The 21357-nt window shown below is 29.0% G+C and overlaps 1 protein-coding gene across 3 annotated transcripts in view; it reads left to right on the top strand.

Moving 5' to 3' along the window:
* The first annotated feature begins 9645 nt into the window (after positions 1-9645).
* LOC123263207 (opioid-binding protein/cell adhesion molecule homolog) overlaps positions 9646-21357 on the top strand; it is a 100353-nt gene continuing 88641 nt past the window's right edge. For all 3 annotated transcript variants that reach the window (XM_044725802.1, XM_044725793.1, XM_044725786.1), the window contains exon 1: positions 9646-9817. In XM_044725802.1, coding sequence (XP_044581737.1) covers positions 9709-9817 — 109 coding nt within the window. In that variant the 5' untranslated portion in view covers positions 9646-9708. The remainder of the gene's footprint in view (positions 9818-21357) is intronic.

Below are 21357 nucleotides of genomic sequence, written 5' to 3'. Positions count from 1 at the left end.
TTTGGCCCTTGTGTTCCTACGAATTTATTGGCTTCATTCATCATTATCCGATCAATAATTTCGGGTTTCTAATCTGGATAATTTACGATTATTATTTTTTTCTTTTTTTTTATAATATAAGTATTGAGGCGAAATGGAAAAATATTATGAAAGGACAATTTATTTTTATTTTTATTATAAATTTTATAACTTCATTGGATAACAGTGAAAACAATTTTTTGATATACCCTGATATATCTATATATATGACCATGTCAAATATTTTAATATGACTTGATATGCCCATACTAGATCTGACATCATCATATACGCCCATATATAATTTTTTTAAGCAGTTTGCTAGATTTATACAGCCATATATGATCATATCAGAAAGTTTTTTCCACGGGTAGCCCAATTCCATAAATTTTCTAGTAGTATAGAAGTACCATCGTGCTGCCTTTGATCATTAAAGTCAACACTAAATTTTAATGCAAAAGAATAAATACATCCATTGCCTTAATAATAAATTAATGTTAAAATAAAAAAAATTTTCATTAATTCCTTAATCAATAATTAATTATTTCATTTTTACAATAGCGGAGTTGTCTATTATTTAAATTTTTTTGTAACTTATTTACTTAATACCTAAGCGAGTGATCTGTTCGATATTGAAATTCAATTCGCGTCAACAGAATAGTAAACATCAGCTTGAATATTCGTTTTATTATTATTTCATGAGAAGAACACGACATTTTTCATTAAATTCGCAATATTTCAGATTACTCGGGGTATTATTTACTTAGGAAAATACTTTTGGCATCACGTCTCGCATTATACAAAAAGTACTTGTCACGCTCTGCACTATATTGCGATGACACAGCAAAAATAAATAAATAAATAAATAAAAATAATGAGAGCGATGGAGAATGTGAATTGAAAGAGAAATGTTGATAATAATAAATTAATCGAATTTCCTGAAAATTGCGGGCTATTGTTTTTATTTTATGAGTGACGGTCTAGATGTTAGCACTAGTTTCGTCGACGGTAGTGTGTATAGCCTAGTGGAGTGTAGCGGTATAGAGAAAACGAGATGAAGAGAGGTGACAAGTTAATTGGCAAGTGGTGACGATATCAGAGGAGGGGAATACTGTATGACGGGATTTCATATAGAGCCGTTATGTTTAGTTATTTCTGTCTTCGTATATTTTGTACTTGCGCTTCTATATATCTGTATGTAGACAGAACGTGATATTCGAAAACCACTGTTCCAAATTCTTGCTACACCCGCAATGTTCCGACATAAAGAGGGCGAGAGCCGCTTTCTCACTCTCCTGTTTTCGACATCTATATGTATATCATATAACACACAAGCCGTGGTATATAATGTCGGCAGGATGAAACTTGTCCGACTGATCAATTAAAATAGGTGAGAAAATGTCGATACTGCGGGAACCTTTGAGAGTTCTTTACTCTTTCTCTTATTATATATTGTTTAAAATTTCTCGGTGACAGCGGAGCTTTTTTTAGATTATAAGTTTTTTTTTTATCTTATTTTTAACCTCTTAATTATCTCTCGGTTTATAACAAACTTCAATCTTCTTCAATATTCTAATTATTTATTACGGAAATCTAAAGAATCTTCTTTATGCAAATTTGATAAAAAAAGTCATCATTGCATCAGCTTTATTCAGCAATTTTATGCAGGAAAAATATGATTGCGATATCATTCATCAGAATTAAATATGCAAAATAAAAAACTTGTCACAGATAAGAAAATTTTATTTTTCTGACATCGTAACTTTTACGATTTTTTGTGGCTTTAAATTGTTTCTTAAGAGCTGTAGCATGTCATAAAGAGAGGCTTAAAATTTTAAAGATGTTAGTTTTTCGAAAGTACCTGCAGGCCGTATAAATATAGAAGTATACACTTGTTCCTGTTTGTTAAACACTTCGTGTCATAAAAATTTTCATTTTTTCCAGCAATTTTTAATAAATCAACGGTCACTGCAAAATGATCAACCTTAAATTAAATTTCAGAGTAATTTAAGTTAATAAAAATTCAGGATTAAAATTATTCAAATATCAATATAATAGTACTCCCTTGATTATTATAAAATGCATTGAAAAAATTGTCACCATGATGTAATTTACAAACTTGGTTCCATTTAATTAAAAAAAAAAATAAAAATGTTTCAATTTTTTCATCGTACACAGACAAGAAATTAAAAAAATTCAATACTTTCTTTTCCTGCTTAACTTGTCGTAGCTTAAAGCTCAATAATTCAACGACCGATATTATCATCTGTACTCCATACTCAAGATAAAATAATCCAAGCTCGATATCAAACTAGTTCAATTAAGCCTCTATAAAATAAGGAGCCTGGCAGGTATTGGAAAAAATCATTTCTATTATGGATGGCTTAAAAAAATAATCCGATTTTTTTTTGTAAAATAATTTCATTGAAATCCCTAGGTTTTATTATTATTATTATTATTATTATTATTATTATTATTTTTCGAGCATTATCAGTCGCGTATTGTCTTTACAAAAGGAATAACAATAGAATTAAATCCTTTGGGATCGAGAAACTATATACCAAGCGAAGTATTGAACCGAATGGAAGTTTGTGGCTGGGAGAAATTGACTTGCACTCGAAATGGAGTCGTTTCACAAGTAGAATAGAGCCAGATCTAAACCTTGGATCAACAATAGCGTCAATAGAAGAGATTCTGGTGTACGATTGAGTCGAAATTCCTTCCTAAAATGTGATATGCTCGTCTTAATTGTCACATGGTTCTCCAAGAAATTAATGACGCTTTAATTTTCAATTGGTTCAATTTGATCGCTGATAGCTTTCTGCTCATTACACCTAACAATACAAACGATGATCGTTATATTGATTAGGATAAAAAAAAATGTCTTTTGTTTTAAATAATAATAATAACTTTATAAATTATATTCTCAATCATTGAAGTAAAAATTAAAATTAACTTTCTAAACGTCGTGTTTTTCACGCCTCACTCATAATCAAGTCAACGCCACAAGTTAATTAGTGCAAGAACAAAGTCACGCTTAAAGCGTAAGTTACCAAAAGTTATCTTGATATATTTAATAATACTATTTAAAATAATTAAATCATTGCGATTAAGCAGATAATATTTAAACTTTTCATTTTTCAAAACAACTTAGTATTAATAATAAATTTTATTTTATTATTTTTTATTATTATTTCGGTAAAACGCACGTTTAGTTCAATATGTAATATCAAGCCGCCTACTTATATAAGAGCGCATGTACGTGCTCGAATGTATACTTGGCGCGAGATACTACCGCGTCTTCGAGTTGTAAAACGTGTGTGTTATCAAAACTTAACTTTTAATTAATTTGGAATCTTAACCCAAGAAATTGATAAATATTGTCTTCATTTAATCATTTTTACGTAACAAAGGCAGCGATTTGACCTTTTCAGTGCGACACTATCGGATTATACTCTAATGCACTTTGTATCGACTCGAAGTGTTGTAAAAAGTGAAATTATGAGAGACCATAAATACATGATATTGTACTTTAGGGACCATTTCTTACGGTGTGAGGTTGTAGATAGAGTAAATAACCGCTCAAATGGTCAGTTAAGACAAACTTTTTTTTAAATTGTTTTTTTAGTGTGAAAGAACGATCAGTAAGTTTTATCGAAGTAAAATCAATATTTTAAAAATTTTAGTTTCTGAATTTTCGATAACAATCATTAATCATTATTAAAAAAATTAATAACACAGTTCACAGAGGTCCCTTAAAAAATATCCTTTGATCTGGTCATATATAGCCATATCAAACTCTATATGAAAATAAAAAAAAATAGTTTATTATAATCTTTTAGATTATCTAGAAATATCAAGAAAATCTTGTATCAGCGAAGTTCTTTAGGACATTAAAAGATGATTCTTACGTAACTTTGTTGTAAGGAGACAATTCCGCGATCATGCGCCCTCTGTCGGAGGTTTTCAATACTACTTTGGTCGAAAAGTTTTATATTAGCTCTACAGTAGTGTTGCAACAATCGAACGAAAAAATCGATTGTTGACAATCGATTATGATTGCATTAACAATATCGATTTAGTCGATTAATCGTTTGCAAACAATTGATTTTTTCAATAATCGATTTAATCGGCTCTAAAAAAACGATTGTTATGGGAACAACTTTACAGTTGTAACATTGCCTGAGTAACAATCGATTGTAAAAATCAAATTTTTCATTTCCACTATGTAAATCAGAAGATAATTCATTAAGAAATTTAACGGTTCCTAATTACAATCATAGAGTTTCTGAAAGCGCGCGATCAGCTTGCATTTAAAAAAAAAAAATAAAAAAATCAGTGATCATATCAACAACTACAAATAATAGTCGATGGATACAATAAATTTAATAAAAATTACTATATTTTTTTCAATATTTTTCGATTATTTGATGTGTTCAAGTCAACTATAATGTTGCAACATCGGCCGAGTAACAATCGATTGTGACAATCCATTATAAAAAAATAGAAAGGTTTTGTTTTCTGTAAGTAAGTTAATAAAGTTGACTTACGTTCTTCGTAAATTTATCTGATTATGTTAAACATTAATATTCCAACGTTAATTTATAAAAAAAAATTTTATTTTCTCGAAAATCGATTGTGAACATTCGTTTTTTAAAAAATTTATTCAATTATTTTTCGATTAATCGAAAAGCCTACAATCGATTATAAAAAATCGATTTCAGAGATTAAAAAATTAATTAATCGATTAATCGATTGTCACTTTGCAACACTACTCTACAGGGCCAAAAGGACATATAAAAAAATTTTTTCCAGTTTCTCCTACAGATTTATACACGGTGAGAAATTTCCATTATTTTTTATTCTGCATGGATTTTAGATATTACAATGGTGCATATTACTAGTGAACCTTATTGACTCAGAATAAAATTTTACAATGGCCCATAGTAATTTCCGAAACAAATGAAATCAGACATAGTAAATGGTAGAAATTGAAATGTACCATAGTAAAATGAAATATGCAATAATTTAAATTTCCGAATGTACTATAGCAAAAAAAATAAGAAAACGTTTGTAAAAAATAAAAAATTTTAGAGTAAAAAATGTTTTTAGCAATCAAAAAAAATATCAAACCAAACAAGTTTTTTTTTGTTTGCAATAATTTTTAAAATATTTTTTAAAATATAGTTTTTATTTTTTTTTCATTTTTAACAATGAACGTAGGATTTATTTTGGCAGTTAATTTTATTATGAATAATTATAAACTCAATATATAACTTTTAAATTATTTTTATTATTATTAGAAGTGTCGGTTGCAGGTTAACCATCAAATGTTTGTTTTCATTTTAATTTTTCACGGTAAATTATTAAATATTTTATTATTTATGAATCTTACAAATTTTCATTAACTATTCATGTGTTGATGGATTTATAAACTAATATTTATTTAAAACTTAATGTTTATTGCAATTTTCATTTCAACACCGTTAACCACTACTGATAGCGTCTGTAGACTTATGTTGACAAAACAAAGCAGCACGAAAAAATGAAAGAGCGCGCGTCGCGACTGACGCGCATACGTTTACTATGGGACATTTGAAAATTTCATAGTCACAATTTTAAATTTAAACCGAGTACACGTGACTAAATGTGAAACTTTCTTATAAATTTTTATTGTCGACTGAGCAACAGAAATTTTACTATGGAACTATAATGAAAAATTTTAAGCACACTAACAGTTTTTGTTCTGTCAGTTTACGAAAATTTTTTATATATGTTTATGTAACAGTTGCATGGTCAAATTTACTATGGTCCCTAATAAATATTGATTGGTACAATATGATATTCTTAAATTTTTATGGTAATATTTTGAATTGAGTCATTAAGGTTCAGTCTTATTATGTATGCATAGTAAATTTCTACAGAAATTTCTCACCGTGTACATTATACACATTTTCAAGTTGATTAGAGAGAAAAATTTTATTGTGCGGATATATTAAGACATACTAAAAATTAAACATGGACTTATCAGGCCATATCAGAAAAATTATTGACAAATTTCTGTAAGGGTCACAGTTTTAACTGCCAACTGGTACTTTTTTATAAGTATAAAATGAAATTGCAGTGTAGCAATGCAGAAGTAAATATAAGATGGATATTGCATTAAAGGTGAGATACCAAAGTGAAACCGGATAGTAAAACAAAGTGGGTTGACGGGGGATCCAAGTTGGAAATGTTCGGAATACGTTAAACTTGGATACAACCAAGAAGGCAGTGCGTCTTGTGGCGCCGCAGTGTCTTGGAAACGCCTCTTACCAGACGTTATACTCTCCTCTGTACTCAGCACTCCACACTTGGGTACATACTGTAAACCAGGCTATGAGCAAGAAAATTTTCTATATCCTATAATATATATTTACATACACCGCATTCTGTATCGCAGTAACGGTCTTCCATATGCACACCGAAATAGTAATTCACGCCTTTAGTTTACAGTCTGACGTTATTTACTAAGTCCGTTGACGCTTTAATCGGACACTTTGCTACCTATTGCAGTCGGTTCTATACTTACCTGTCAGCTGCACGATATTTTGCTCTAAGACTCGTTATATATATCAAACACAATTTATTTGCAATTAATTTACTAAGTGACCTCCACATAGTACGTCAGTTTTCCTCTAGGTGTTTTAATTATATAATAATAATATATGTTTATTGTGTCATAAACGATCGGCTATTTTTATCATTGATTAAAAGTTACATCCAATTAAGTAAAATTAATTAAAAATATTCGATTATTTAGTATTGTTTTATTTAAAAGTTCAATAATCTATGCACTGGTGATTAAGTAGTCTGAGTAAATTTAAGTCAAACGTATTTTTAAAGTTAACGAATATCGGGACGGAGATTAAATTTAATAATTTATTATTTATCGGGCGTCAATTTAGTCAAATGGATTTCGTGTACTGATCGCGAGTCAGACCCAACTCGGATATCATCAATCATCTATCAAATTTTATTATTATTATTATTATTATTATTATTATTATTATTATTATATTATTATGAATTTTTCATATTGCAAGGGGACAATTGACGACAAAAAAAGTATTTTTTTTTTAATAAAAATATATTTAATGAAAGGAAAAAAATCTTTTAAATCACAAAATTTTGACATAAAGCGATGAAAAAACCTTTCAACTTAATAAATTCTCAGTAAATATGTTATTTATATTTTTCTGTTACATGGAACAATTGCGGCAAAAGTAATTTTTTGTAGTAAAAACTGATTAACATAAATTTTCAAGTATAAAGAATTTTGATTGATAGTGTAAATAATTAAAAAAACAAAGCTAGTCAATAAAAATATCTAGATGTATTGAAAAGGTACATTCACGAGCGGAATATTGAAATTGATGGCAAGAATTAGGAGATTGGCAGACGGTAGATGAAGAGTATGAATGAAAACTCATCCCAAGACTGTTTTAATGGTGATATGTTTTTTCGAGTAATTATAATTCTAATACTGTCTTGCGTTGGCTTTTGCTCGGTTTATTAATCACGTTCACTTGGTGATCGGTAAACTAAATCTCCGATAAATGTATCTAGTATCATGTGCCAAAACTCTCCTCTCATCTTTCCGTTGATTCATATTCACGGCATAGTTAAAAGTTATACATATATCTGTCTATAAATTCGATGCACCACTTAGGTGATTGCTACATTTCCATCATATTTATTATTTTTCATTCTATTTATTTATATTTTTTTTTATCCTTTATTGACTGTTGCCTTTTCTATTTAGCTTTTGACAGCCCGAAAATTTATATGCATGAGAGTAGAAGCGCCCCATGGTATACTGCGAGTGTGTCTGACCACTGAGTTAGTTTATTCACTTGATCTGATATACATCTGAATTTTTTCTGTTTTTTTTCCTCTTTTGTTTCATTGTTTCTTTATATATTTTTGTTTATTATTTCTACGATAGCTTTTAAAATAATAATAACAATTATTATTATTATATTTCATAATAAATGAATATCAAATAAAAGTGAAAAGAAATGAAAAGTTAATGTAAAAATAAATGATATAAAGGCGACGTTGAAATATTATTAAGAGGGCTGTTAAAAAAAAAAAAAAAAAAAAACAAAGTTAAACGATAGTAAAATTACTCTGAGACATGGCATTAAAAGCATGATGAATCGTTTACTGTGAAAATTAAATAGGTGTATAGAGGGTGGATGTTGGTTCTCTTATAAAGAGTGTAGTTTTACAACACCAGTGGCAATGAAGCTCTCATATTGCTCGAGAAAAAATTTTTGCGACAGTGTGAAAGTAAACTTGTATTTCTAAACTTTTTTTTTATCATCTACTTCAATTCACTTTTCACTGACATTTACTCTCATGAAATTCTGTTTAAATATATATTATAAAAGAAAAACGTTAAAGTAATTATATAACTTGTATACTTTCAATTTTGTTATAGTTTCGCTACCAATAACATTAAAATATATTTTTTTTATTTCCCCAAGAATCAAATGAAAATTTATTGGTGATATATCATTTAGAATTTTATTATTAATTTAATGATGCTTTTTGTTCATTATGATTCAAATTTGTGGGATTATTTATAGTAATATTTAATTAATATAAATAAGGATTTTAAAATGTTTCAAAATTTTTTTAATGTTTCTTGTAACATTACATTGTAAGAGCTTATTTTAGATTACGAATTGATGATTTTCTTAGAGCTTAATTGAAGTCCTGAATGGAAAAAATATTAGATTGTGCATTGCTAATTTCGTTTTTTTTTTTTTTTTTGATAAAAAGAAATTAAATGTATAAATGCTCTGTAAAAATAATAATACCAATATAATTGTTTTTGCATCATCAACAAGTTTTTAGGCCGAAGAGTAGACTTGTTAATTATTTTTTCAGAAATTTTGAGTTTTTAAAGTTACATGCCTCTAAAGATTAAGAAAGAATAACATAGAGCAACAGAGATGACGCTTTAAAAATCTCGATAAATTTATTTCTAATGATTACTAAATAATAATAATAATAATAATAATAATAATAATAATAATAATAATAATAATAATAATTTTTTCTTTAATAATAACAGTAATAATAATGAAAATATATATAATTAGACATTCATGACTCAGTAAAAAATAAATTATTTATTATAAGAGAGGGAAAAAAATAATAATAAAGTATCATAAAGTAGAGTGATGAGAAATCATAGTGAGTTTGGTGCTCTCAGAAAAGCCGAGAGATATACCAAGCAGCAGAAGTGATAATTAATCACGGCTATTGATGAGGTAAGTGAGAGGGTTTTGTATGTTTGTAAATATATGTGTGGGTGTATTTATCGGTGTGTCAATATACAAACACTTTATGAGCATGTGTATGTGTGTGTGTGTGTGTGTGTGTGTGTGTGTGTGTGTGTGTGTATTCGGAAGGGTCAATCTGAAATGGAAGTGAGAATCAGAAGAGGTAAATGAGAGAGCGTATAGAGTATAGAGTACAGAGTAGCCGAGTTTGTTGAGGCGTCTGCGCGGGGTGAATCAAAAGTACGACGACGGCGCTTCGAGGACCGAAACAGCCACCAAGACTGGTGTTTGGTACCACTTCCCTCAGTCGGGATGCCGTACGTCTACCCTCGCGTTGTTTTACAGTATCACCGCGATGATCGGTGAGCGTAGAGCGCCGATTACGACGCCCGTTGTGGTCAGGAGCCTCGTGCTTATTATTTCTATTGTGGGACTCGCGCGCACCGACGTTCTGCCGACAGTCGGTGAGTGATTTGTTTTCAACTATTAGTATTTATTAAAAAAAAATTTTTTTTTACTTCAGTATAAGTATTTTTATCAGTGAAAATATTTTGCCGATTTATCTCTTTCATTATTATGGATACCAATAAATATTCCGAGGATTAATTTTTTTTTATTTTGTGGATGATATTTATTGAAAATTTTTTTCAGGAATATAAAACAATTTTCTTCAATAAATTACACAGAAAAAATAATAAATATAATTAATAGTGTAAAATAAAAAGTGGTTAGATTACTAAAAGTTTAGCGTCTTTTGACTTAGTAACTTTTTTAATTTATCACATGGCTTGCACACGTAAAGTATGGTACCAGTAGCAGTACTGGTACCGAGTCGAGAGGGTATGAAGTAAAAAACCGATACTCAGAGAGTTTCGATCAATGGGAATACCAATAATATCTAATAGCCGGTTGAACAAAAAGTCCCGAATATTTGGTACGAATTACGTGTATCGGGTTCCACATGCGACGACTGTCCACGAGGGGATAGCAATTATGTTTGAGGATTATCGTGCATGACGTTACTGAACAGAAAGCGACGAGTTTTAAAACTAAAGTTCGATATGCAAGGTATTACACCAGGGACGTTGAATTTGTCACTATCGATAGTAGACCGTTTTATTCGCAGATCGAGAAACGGATAAAGGGACGAAGAGAAAGAGGAAAAAAAATTTTATCCGTGTAATAGTACTTGTGAGGCGAGGTATCAATTTAAACATCGATGGGTTAAAAGCAAACCTGGATTTTTCATCGTTTTTCAAATTTCTCATACATACTACTGTGCGTCTCAACTCTGCTACCATTCAGCTCTACACTTGACAATGTTCTCTCCCTATCACCTTTTTCGCTCACCTAGTTTCCTCGTGTTAACTTTGCACCACTGCTGATACTCTGCACTACCATACCATTGTTCAACTAGCTCGATACAATGATCATGCCTTTATTTACGTTTTATTTTATTTTTCTTTTTTTTTTTCGAAAGACGACCTAACGAGTTTACACGCGTTAACTATCATCCTTTGATATCTGTTACCATCGCAGTGCATTTGATTTCCGTGATACTTTTTTTTTACCAGCGATGTGCTTGATTAATCATTTTTAATTAACAAAAGTCGTGACTTTTACCTCGGATTTTTTTTTTGAGCTCTAGAGGCTTGATTCGTTGACATCATTAACAATAGTATTGAATTTAATTGCCATGGGATATTTTTTTATTTGAAGTTGTGGTAAAAAATTGAAAACTTATCAATCGAATTGATAAATTTTGCCTTCGTTCTTATAAGTATTCAAAGTGAATTTTACGCTCTTCGATATTGTTCTTAATAGCACTGCACTGTATTTATACAACACGTCTTATTTATTAATAAATTTCTCAATCAATCAATCAATGTTAGTCATTAAAACTATTCTAGATTAATTAAAAAAATAATTTTATCATTGTTTTTATTTAAAGTTTCTTTCATCTAATATCAATGATTGATCCTTTGAAATAGTACCGTATTATAATTTAATCAATGACGATTTAATTTCTCTTATTTTTGAAGCACTCAAAAAATTCCAGATAAATTATTTCAAGTAGATGAAATAAAATGATAAATAATTTGGCGTTAAATTCACAGAGTCCATCCCGTGGTATACTTTTGAAGTTCTCTAAGCCGAAGGGATATAGAATAGTATTTTTTAAAAATAAATATATTTTTTTATTTCATCAATAACAGTAAAAGACAATAGCTGAGATCGGAAATGCATTTAGCTTTTCAATCGATTGAAGATGACGGAAAGAGAATGGCGCTGAGCAGCGAAAAAAGAAAAATAAAATATAAAATAATAATAACGGTATATAATAACAGTAATAATGATAATCATGAAAATAAAAATAAAAATATATGAAATAAGAAGGAGTTGGCCGAGTGCAATACTAAAGTTACTTTCTTACTTTCTTTTGAGCAACTTCAATGCGATTATATTCGGCGCCGAAGCCGTCCTTAAGTTATTCCATTTGTAATTTTATCGGTAATGGTAAAAAGCATTTCTATTCACGTTATTTTATATTTTTTATTTGAATTAAACATAAGTGAATCAAAGATTTTTTTCAGTTTACAGTAATAAAGTACTGCGATGAAATAAATTTATGCAAATATAACCCTCAACGGTATATCTGATGATTAATATTCTGATCGTGTTTATTTTACTGAATTACTTATTTATTAATATCACTCTCTCTCACTCTCTCTCAAATGCGCTTTTTTATTTTTATGTTTTATATTTTAATAACCGGCTATTTATTTATTTACGCTATGAAATAAAATGTGTTATAGTCAGCTTAAACCAGGGTTATCATTTTTTAAGGATACAGTCACGTAAATGTCACAAAAGATTAATTATTAAATATTTATATTCGAAAACAAAAAGCATGTTTTTTAATTTTATTCGACATTTGAATTATTTTTTTTCCATTATGTCTTTCTCTACTCAATACAGTTCGAATCAGTGTGAAAAATATTGTATTCCTCTCACGATGATTTTAACGATTTTCATAAATGGACCGAGCATTCGTGCGAATGCAATTTTCGCCTCTTGGATATTGACCAATACGGTTTATATGTTATACATTTCGTGATTTTTTCACGTTATATTTATGACATTTTTTTGTGAATTTAAACTGAAGCTGATAATCTGAATCGTAGACTGTTCACACGTTAAATTTTTATGTCAACTATGATTTTCATCACGGCTACAAATATTTAATAAAATAAATGAATAGTACACGGAAAAAAAAATTTCGTTCTGGTAACCTAACTGTAGAGTTACCACAACTATACACAGTTTACTATTCATTGTAGAGTTACAGTAACATAATGTTATTTAGTTCTGATAACTCAATGTTGTTGAGCTCTCAGAGCTCTACGGGATTGTTCTCAGAGCCAAACGGTATAGTTGGGAGCGCTCTACCTTGCGCAATAGTGGATTGCGCTGACATATTTCATAACTTTCTAAAATGACAAACAGAATTATTTTGTTACTCATCCATATTATTAAAAATATATGAGGACAATTAAGTTTCCAGTTTATTTATTTAAGGAAATAGGTTTTTTTTTTTTTTTTTTTTTTTTTTTGTCAAATTGAATTTCGTTAGAACAGTTTTGTATTTATGGTTTTTCAAGGTTCATTTGCAGTGACTGTTAATTTAATTTATCAGTTGAATATATTGTGATAAGTAATAAGTTATTGGAATACATTAAAAAGACCCCATTTAACACTAAATAAAATTTGTTTTCGTTTATTTATCTTTTCTTGTGCATATACGGTAGTGATTTTATGCCCAATATTTATTGATATAATTAAAAAAATAAGATAATTTTGTGACGACCATATTTTTATTTTACAAATAATTTTTATTTGTAATATAAGTTCTATGAATATTTTATTTCTATTATAATACTATTTTTTTTTTTTTTTTTTTTTTTTATTAATTATTATATAGAGTCGGTTTTAACTGCTGTGGTCATATCGCTGACTTTAACTGTTGGGAGTGGTACGTTGGGGTCTTTTTGGGTTGTGTAAATCTTAATCTACGCGGCAAGGGCTGAATATCAACCAAGTTGGTTTCTAAGACCAGCTTGGGATTCGAACCCACGCCTGGCCGGTAAGCTAGTCCGAGTTCTCTATAGGCCACGCACCTTAGACGACTCGGCTAACGCCACCGGTTTATAATACTATTCTTATTTGTCATATTTGTCATATATAATTATTGTTGGCAATATAAATTCATTCTGCCGCATTTATTTATTAAATTATCAATACTAATTCGTAAAAAAAATTATTAAACAGACTGCCAAAAATTTTTTATAGTCTCAGAACGATCCTGTAGAGTAACGGTATTGTTACCATAAGAATACGTTAACCTACTGGAACTTTTTACAACTAACTAACTACTATAGAGTTCCTATAGCAAAATTTTTTTCTCCGTGTATATAGCACAGTCAAAAATATTGTCAGAATTAATAAATTTTGTAAATTTAATACGTAATACGCGAAAATGCAAAAAATTGTTTATCACTATAGACATTTATGAAAGCACACCGCGTGACATTTTTGTGCATGTAAAAACATTACTCAAATAATAATAACACTGTGAAATAATTTGGTTTAAAATATTAGAAGGGAATATTTTTTTCTTCTGAAACGATCGTGGTATTAATTTGTTTTTTCTTGAAATTTAAAAATTTTTTTAAGGAAGCTTCAAGATTATATACTTTTTTATCTTAAGAACAGGGTATTTTATCGAATCGAAATGAGTAATAAATTATTTAAATTTTTCAATAAATATTATTCTTAAACTATATTCACATTAAAATTTTATAATTATATTAAACTCAAAAAAATTTTTTTCCGCTAAAATATTTCATATGAAATAAATAATTGAGCTCATTTAATTAAACGTATGAGATTTTTGTAATTATATTACCGAAAAAATTCACTGCTGAATATTTATTTCGACTAATTATAAATTTGAAGCGTGTAAATTTATTTAATAATTCAAACTTTTCCACCTGAATAATTACTCTGGTAAATAGAAACGAAATAAATTATTCATTTTTTTTTTTTTTTTCAAATATTGAATAATATTTATGTAAATTTATTGTTCGATAAAACAATAATATTTATTATTGGCGAGAAAAAAAAAACTTATTGTTATTAAATAAACTACACCATTTATCGTTCTTCAAACAATTTCAGAAAACTTTATATTATCTCAAGGTATTCCATCGGTGAGTTTATGTTGCTTATCATTCGATACTACATAAGTAAACAACTCGAGCTGGTTATATCAGAACTATAAACTAAATATCAAACTTAAATATATTTATGTATCCCTCTCTCAAAATAATTTGTATCTCTGTTAACTTTTATTCATTAATTTCTTTATTTCAAAATAAAGCTCTTTTATTAGCTTTTTATTTAACGAATTTTACCCGACGGTTTTCAAAAAGTTTCTTCTTTCCACTTTCGTGAAATACAAGCCCGGTCATTATTTACGAATCTAATTAATTAAAACTTATAGCTCTCAGGAAACTTTCTGAGTGTGAACGGAATAGTTTTAAAGCTCGCTGAAAGATGATATAAAGGTAGATAATCACGGTAAAAAGAGCTACTAAATATTATTAACGCTTCATGGGATACAGATTGACTTTGAATTTTCTTAAAGATTTCTTTCAATGTCTAGTGAGATTTCTGGTTTTATTTTTTGATAAAATATATTTATGGCGGAAAGTATTAAATGTTTTTACGGTAGTAAATTTAAATTTACGATTACTTTATGCAATTATTGTTTTATCGGCATGTATGACGTATTTTTATTATTGATTCATACCTTAGAAGAAATAGCTTTTGTATGTAGCGTTTTAAATTTTAACCTACGATTTGTGTCACGATAAAATATATTATTCACATATTAAAGCGCACGCAATGTTTTACTGCAGTGACCGAGAAAAATATTGGACTGTATGTATGTATCAAAAAAAGAGCGCAAAATAAGACCCTTGAGAAAAAATTACTGATAGTTATTTATTGCTGTGAAATGGACGATGTCGCGTAAAAAAAAAAGTTGAAAGTCCCCGATGGGGTGTAAATTTAATGTGAAAATTTTTAACCTCGACGGTATGAGTCACCCTCGGTGTAGTATTTAATTCTTGGGGGTATAAATAAAAAGTTTCTCGGTGATATTTTTGAGGGCTTCAAATTTTAGTCCAAAATGTCGAGTAGTCAAGCAGCCCCATGTGTCTGTTTCTTCCCTCGGACAGTTTTAAAGAAAAATTTCCCGAGCTTATCTCGGCCGACCCTCTCCTGTGTGTGGATGTGTTTATATAATAGTTGAAGGATGTTTACTGATTCGCCGACGTATATTTATATAAAACAGTTTCAACCTCGGTAATAAATTAAGTTAAACTTGTTCATCTGTTTCATTCACAATTTTTCAAAGCCTTCGCAGCTATTTTTCATTGGATTCAGCGAAAAAAAGTGATATAACTGAAAAAATAAAAACTTAATGGAAATGTAAGAGCATTATTCAGTCAGCGTTATTTCTGTTGAAATGTAATAATGAAAAATTAACGCTCGAGGAGTTAAATCTAAAATGAGATAACAACTTGAAGCGTGTGCAACATCGTGAGAAAAAGTGAAGTGAAGAGCTTTGTTAATCAGTTCAAGTAAACACTATGTGTTGCGTGTATTCAGATTAATACCACCTTTACATCATTCTTTTCATAAATTTCACTAATGCTTTTGTCTGTTACTTTTAATATTTTTTTCTATCCCTTGAATCGCTTTTTATATAAAAATATATTTTTTAGCTTTAAAATTATGAGTTAAATAAATACAAAAGAAAGTGTGGATAAAAACAAAAAAAAAAATATTATAATGAAGGGTTCATGAGATAATGAATAAATATTCCATTTTCTATTCATGAAATACAGCCCCGAATAGTTGAGAAATATGGTGCTAATTTAACATCTCATTATTTAGCTGAAAACAAAAGATGTTTTCAAAAACGAATACTTTGAATAATGTCAATTTTTTGTAATTTGAATTAATTAACTTACAAATAATATATGGTATTTTTCTCTGTTTTTTATATTTTTTAACTTCCCGCTAAGAAAATTTTCAATTTTCCACCAAAGGGAAGTTATTGATTTTGGTCCGATTTTTGAAAGTCGAGTTTTCATCGGAACTCCACGTTTTGAAGTTCCAGGAAGTCATTCTGACTATTCCCGCTGAGGTGTCCGGTCGTGTGTGTGTATGTGTGAGGAAGTATGTGTGTAAATAAATTTTTGTCGTACGGTTTCTCAAAAACTGATCAACCGATTGAATTATACAACACGTCATTTGTAAGGGTTTATCAAAACTTAGATCTGATTAGATTTGAGAGTTAATCCATCGAGCCGTTCCGAAGAAATTAAAAAAAAAACCAAAAAAAAATTTGAATTTTTATGTTTTTTTAAAATAACTTTAAAGCATGGGGAAAAATTCTAATAAAACTATCTATACATTTTTTGTGCTTAAAAAACTGCGTCGAATGCATTTTTGAAAAAGAAAGTCGAACGACACATTCAAAAGTTATAGTTGTTTAATAAATACATTTTGAGCTTGAAGAGCTCCAGATTTTTTAATTAATGAAAAAAACATTTTCTGCCCTCCGGCCGGAAAGTGGCAACTTTCTGGCCGCTGCGCTAAACAAAGTTGCCACATTCCGGCTACGTCGAGCAGAAAAATAGTATACACACCTTGGCCAGTAAATAAGAAAGCCTCAGATCACATGTTTGTCCACCTCGGCTTCGCCTCGGCCAACAATTACATGTGATCTGAGACTTTTCTTATTTTACTGGCCTAGGTATGTAATATACTATTGTATGTTAAAACTGTGTTTTAAGATGGAAGTTGAGTTGGTAAAATATGTTTTTTTTTTTTTCGAGGTTATAAAGTTAGCATGATGTTGAAGAAAGAATCAAGAGTTTAGTTAAATATAAAAAATTGAGCTCGTAAAATATTGGTGAAGAAAAAAATGTAAAATAGTGTAGTACTGATACGACAAGGTCGCTTGCAATTTGGCACGTTAACAAAAATAAATACTAATAATAAAAAAATAAAGATTATATATAGCGCCATTTCGATCAGTTTTTCTTGGTATAAAGTTAAGTGTGCAGAGCGTCGCGGAAGATGGCGTCTATATCGTGAAATGTGTGTGCGGTCGAAAACTGCGGTGAATGTACCTAAATGCCGTTGAACAGAGAAGAAACGAAGAAGAGGATGCAAAAGAGAGCCATAAAGGAACGAAATATATATCGCCTTATAGTATAGAGTAATTTTCACATGGGACCAGTGTGCGAACCGCAATCGAAACGTTTTCCATATAATCCTCTTATATTCTGACCCGGATTAGTTCCTGTGAACACCACGTCATTCTCTTTCCTTCTCCTCCTTCTTGTGCTGCTTTTTCGCATACAGACTAAAATTTATAAAAACAGATAAATAATATAATTAACTAAAAAGATACTTACACTTACACTGCTTTTAAAATTTTTTTAGTTTTCAAAACATCGCAGAGCTCTTAATTTATAATAATCCGTACAATTGAAATAAATAAATCCTCGAACAAAGAATGTAATTAATTTCAGTATTCTTAGCAACTGAGGATTTGAAGGATATAACACAGTAAAAAATTTTTCGTCAAATTTAACACAAAAATTTGTATTGATAACTTTTTTTACACAATCTGTGTTGAATCAACACTTTATTGTGTTAAATCAACATACACTGATAGAAGGATTTATTTATTAAAAATATTTGTCAATAGTTAACAAATCATTTATTAGAGACCATTTTTTAGTATCAAACAAATATTTCTTAGTATTTAAAATGATTTGTTTGTATTTAATAAATCAGATATTCATTTATTAAATATTAATAAATCTTTTAAATACTAAGAAATATTTGTTAAGGACTAAAAGTGGTCTCTAATAAATGATTTGTTAAATATTAACAAATATTTTTAACTATAAACAAATCCTTCTATTAGTGTACTAAAATGTTAAATTCTACACAAACATTTTTCCACTTTACACAATGACGAAAAATTTTTTACTGTGAAATTGAAAAATTATTATGATAAATTCACTATAATATCATATTCATTTTAAAATATGAATTTAAGGATTAAATTCACCATTAGACAAAATATTCTTTGCACGCGTTCAAAATTTTGATGACGTGACAGAATTACAAGATTGAAATGTTCATCAAATTCATAGTATCTTAAAATGAAACTAAGCAAAAATCTTAAATGTCTAAATATTCATTTCTAAACCAGAGGTCGATTTATAAGGATCCAATTTTCCTTCACTAAAAAACTACAATTATTTTTAACAATGCAGTCTTTGATCTCAGCAGTTTGAATTGTTAAAAAAATGTAATCTTTTTGTTATCATTTTACTTTGCTTACTCGTATACTTTTTGCAGATATTAAGAGGATAGTAAGTAAAATTATCTTGCTAAGAAGACAAAAAGTTACAAAGAGAACTATGGCGGTTGTGGTTTACCAAGTAGTTACCACTAAATTTAATGGATCCTTATACTTTACACGTTTAACGATCAGCATGTAACAATATATGGTTGTTAAAGTGTAGTATACTCGTAAAACTAACTCGGGAATACACATACAAAGGACGAATGCGAGATAGTGCCACAATAAAAGCGCAAAAAATTAACAGATCAGATTTCCTTTATTTCCCGTTACTTCACTATTATTATTATTATTATTATTTTTTGAGTTGAGTCAAGTTAGAACCCTGCGTTTTGTCATTCGACACTTTACCGTGCGACGTACAACGAAAATTCACTCTAAAAGACTCGTTATGTCTCGTCTCTCGTGCCCAGAACTGTAGAAATATACGAGGCGGCATAAAATACCTGCTAGCTAGAGAGAGTGAATTAAGAGGGCATAAAGCTCGAGCCTTTATATATACACCGTACCATAGCATAATGAAAAAAATATTAAATTAAAATAAAATAATAAAAATTACCAAGCGTATTTAGTAATCCTAATTACGTAAATTTTGCTTGGTTGAGTGGACGCGTTTAACTTGATAACACTAGCTTTTATTTATTTTTATTAAGCTTCCAGCTGTGCTCTATTTATTACCGTAAACCATCTGCGTCATTAAATTTTTGAATATTTCACTTTTTTTGTTTGCTGGATACCGGATACTCAATTATTATTTAATGCCCGGTTATTTATGAGGATATTTATACATCTATTTAGTTTGCATCGATCGATACAGCTATTGAGTTAAACTTTTAGGTTGTCGCAATATCTGAACTAGCAACAACAAATGTTTATAGAACAAAATTCGTGGAGTGCTCCTTTAAACTTTTGTTCGCTCTTATTTATTTTTTTTGTTTTTTTTTTTTTTTTTTATTTTCAGTTCTTTGCATTGTCGAAATTTTCCTTTGTTCAATTTTAAAAATATAGTTTCGATATATAGACGCCGTGTTTTATTGTTCGTATTGTTCTTTAATACAATAAATAAGGCTTTTATATTTATTTATACGTGTCTGAATCTTTGGTTGTAAAATATTTGACTGTTAGTTTTTTTCTGGATGTTACGCGGGCACACATATCGAATGCAAATTGGTTGGCTCGAATTTATTGTCACAGGATTAAAAAATAAAAGATACTAATGCGTTTTTCTTCAATAATACCCGAGCTTTTAGTGAGAGCTTATTAATTATTAAAAAACCTTTCTGATAAATGAAGATAATATTGTTTAAAGCCTTTTAAATTAAATCATTGTACACTGTAAAAAATTTATTGCACTGATAGAAGGATTTGTTTATAGTTAAAAATATTTGTTAATATTTAACAAATCATTTATTAGAGACCACTTTTTAGTCCTTAACAAATATTTCTTAGTATTTAAAAAGATTTATTAATATTTAATAAATGAATATCTGATTTATTAAATACAAACAAATCATTTTAAATACTAAGAAATATTTGTTTGATACTAAAAAATGGTCTCTAATAAATGATTTGTTAACTATTAACAAATATTTTTTCAATACAAATAAATCCTTCTATCAGTGTGGACTCGGTGTGGTGTAAATGATTCAGTGTAAAAATTTTTATCACGGACGGTGTGAAAATCGCACTAAGTGTAACGTTAAATTTGAACGGTGTGAATCCACAGATTCGGTAGAATCTGGCGCCAAGTTCCGTTCAAATCCGTTGTAAACGGAGCGCCAGACTACCGACTGTGTTTACTGTAAGCAGAACGGTATTTCGAGGTTGCAAAATTTTATTTAATTATTTTGAATTCTACACCATAGAGCGTGTAAATGTATATCCTGAAAATTTCTCAATAATTAATATAATTTGATTGTTGAGTTTCAGGCTTGTACGATATTAGATTATAAATATAAACATGTAGAAATAACTATTTAAAAGTATATTTTTGTTTATATTATGATATTTTACGGAGTAAAATAAAATTTTTATGGTTGAATTTAGTATCGTTGGAAAAATTTTAACCTGGAGTTGTGCCTTTTCACGGTTTCATATCATTCTCATCCTTGTGAACTATTGACATTTTTAAAGATATAAGCTCACCCCGATGTTACACTCATCGAGACCTTTCATTTAAGTACCCACATCAATTTTTTTATATATTTCATATATTTATATATATGAATATATGAAAAATATATCAAAATGCATGTGGGTACTCAAATGAAAGCTCTTGATGAATGTAACATCAGGATGAGCTTATAACTTGAAAAATGTCAAAGTTATAAATAATAACACGGAATAGTGTAAAACAGTAAATTACACCGTGTTAAATTTAGACGAGTGAAAATTTCACACGGAGGAAATTTTACACCGACTTTCCACACTTACACGACGGTGTAAAAGTCTCTGGGTCCAAATTTTACACCGAAATTTTTTACAGTA

This window comes from Cotesia glomerata, linkage group LG1 (assembly GCF_020080835.1).
Source record: "Cotesia glomerata isolate CgM1 linkage group LG1, MPM_Cglom_v2.3, whole genome shotgun sequence".
Taxonomy (NCBI): domain Eukaryota; kingdom Metazoa; phylum Arthropoda; class Insecta; order Hymenoptera; family Braconidae; genus Cotesia; species Cotesia glomerata.
The sequence above is the reverse complement of the archived record's forward strand: the minus strand, read 5'-3'. Positions and strand labels throughout refer to the sequence as shown.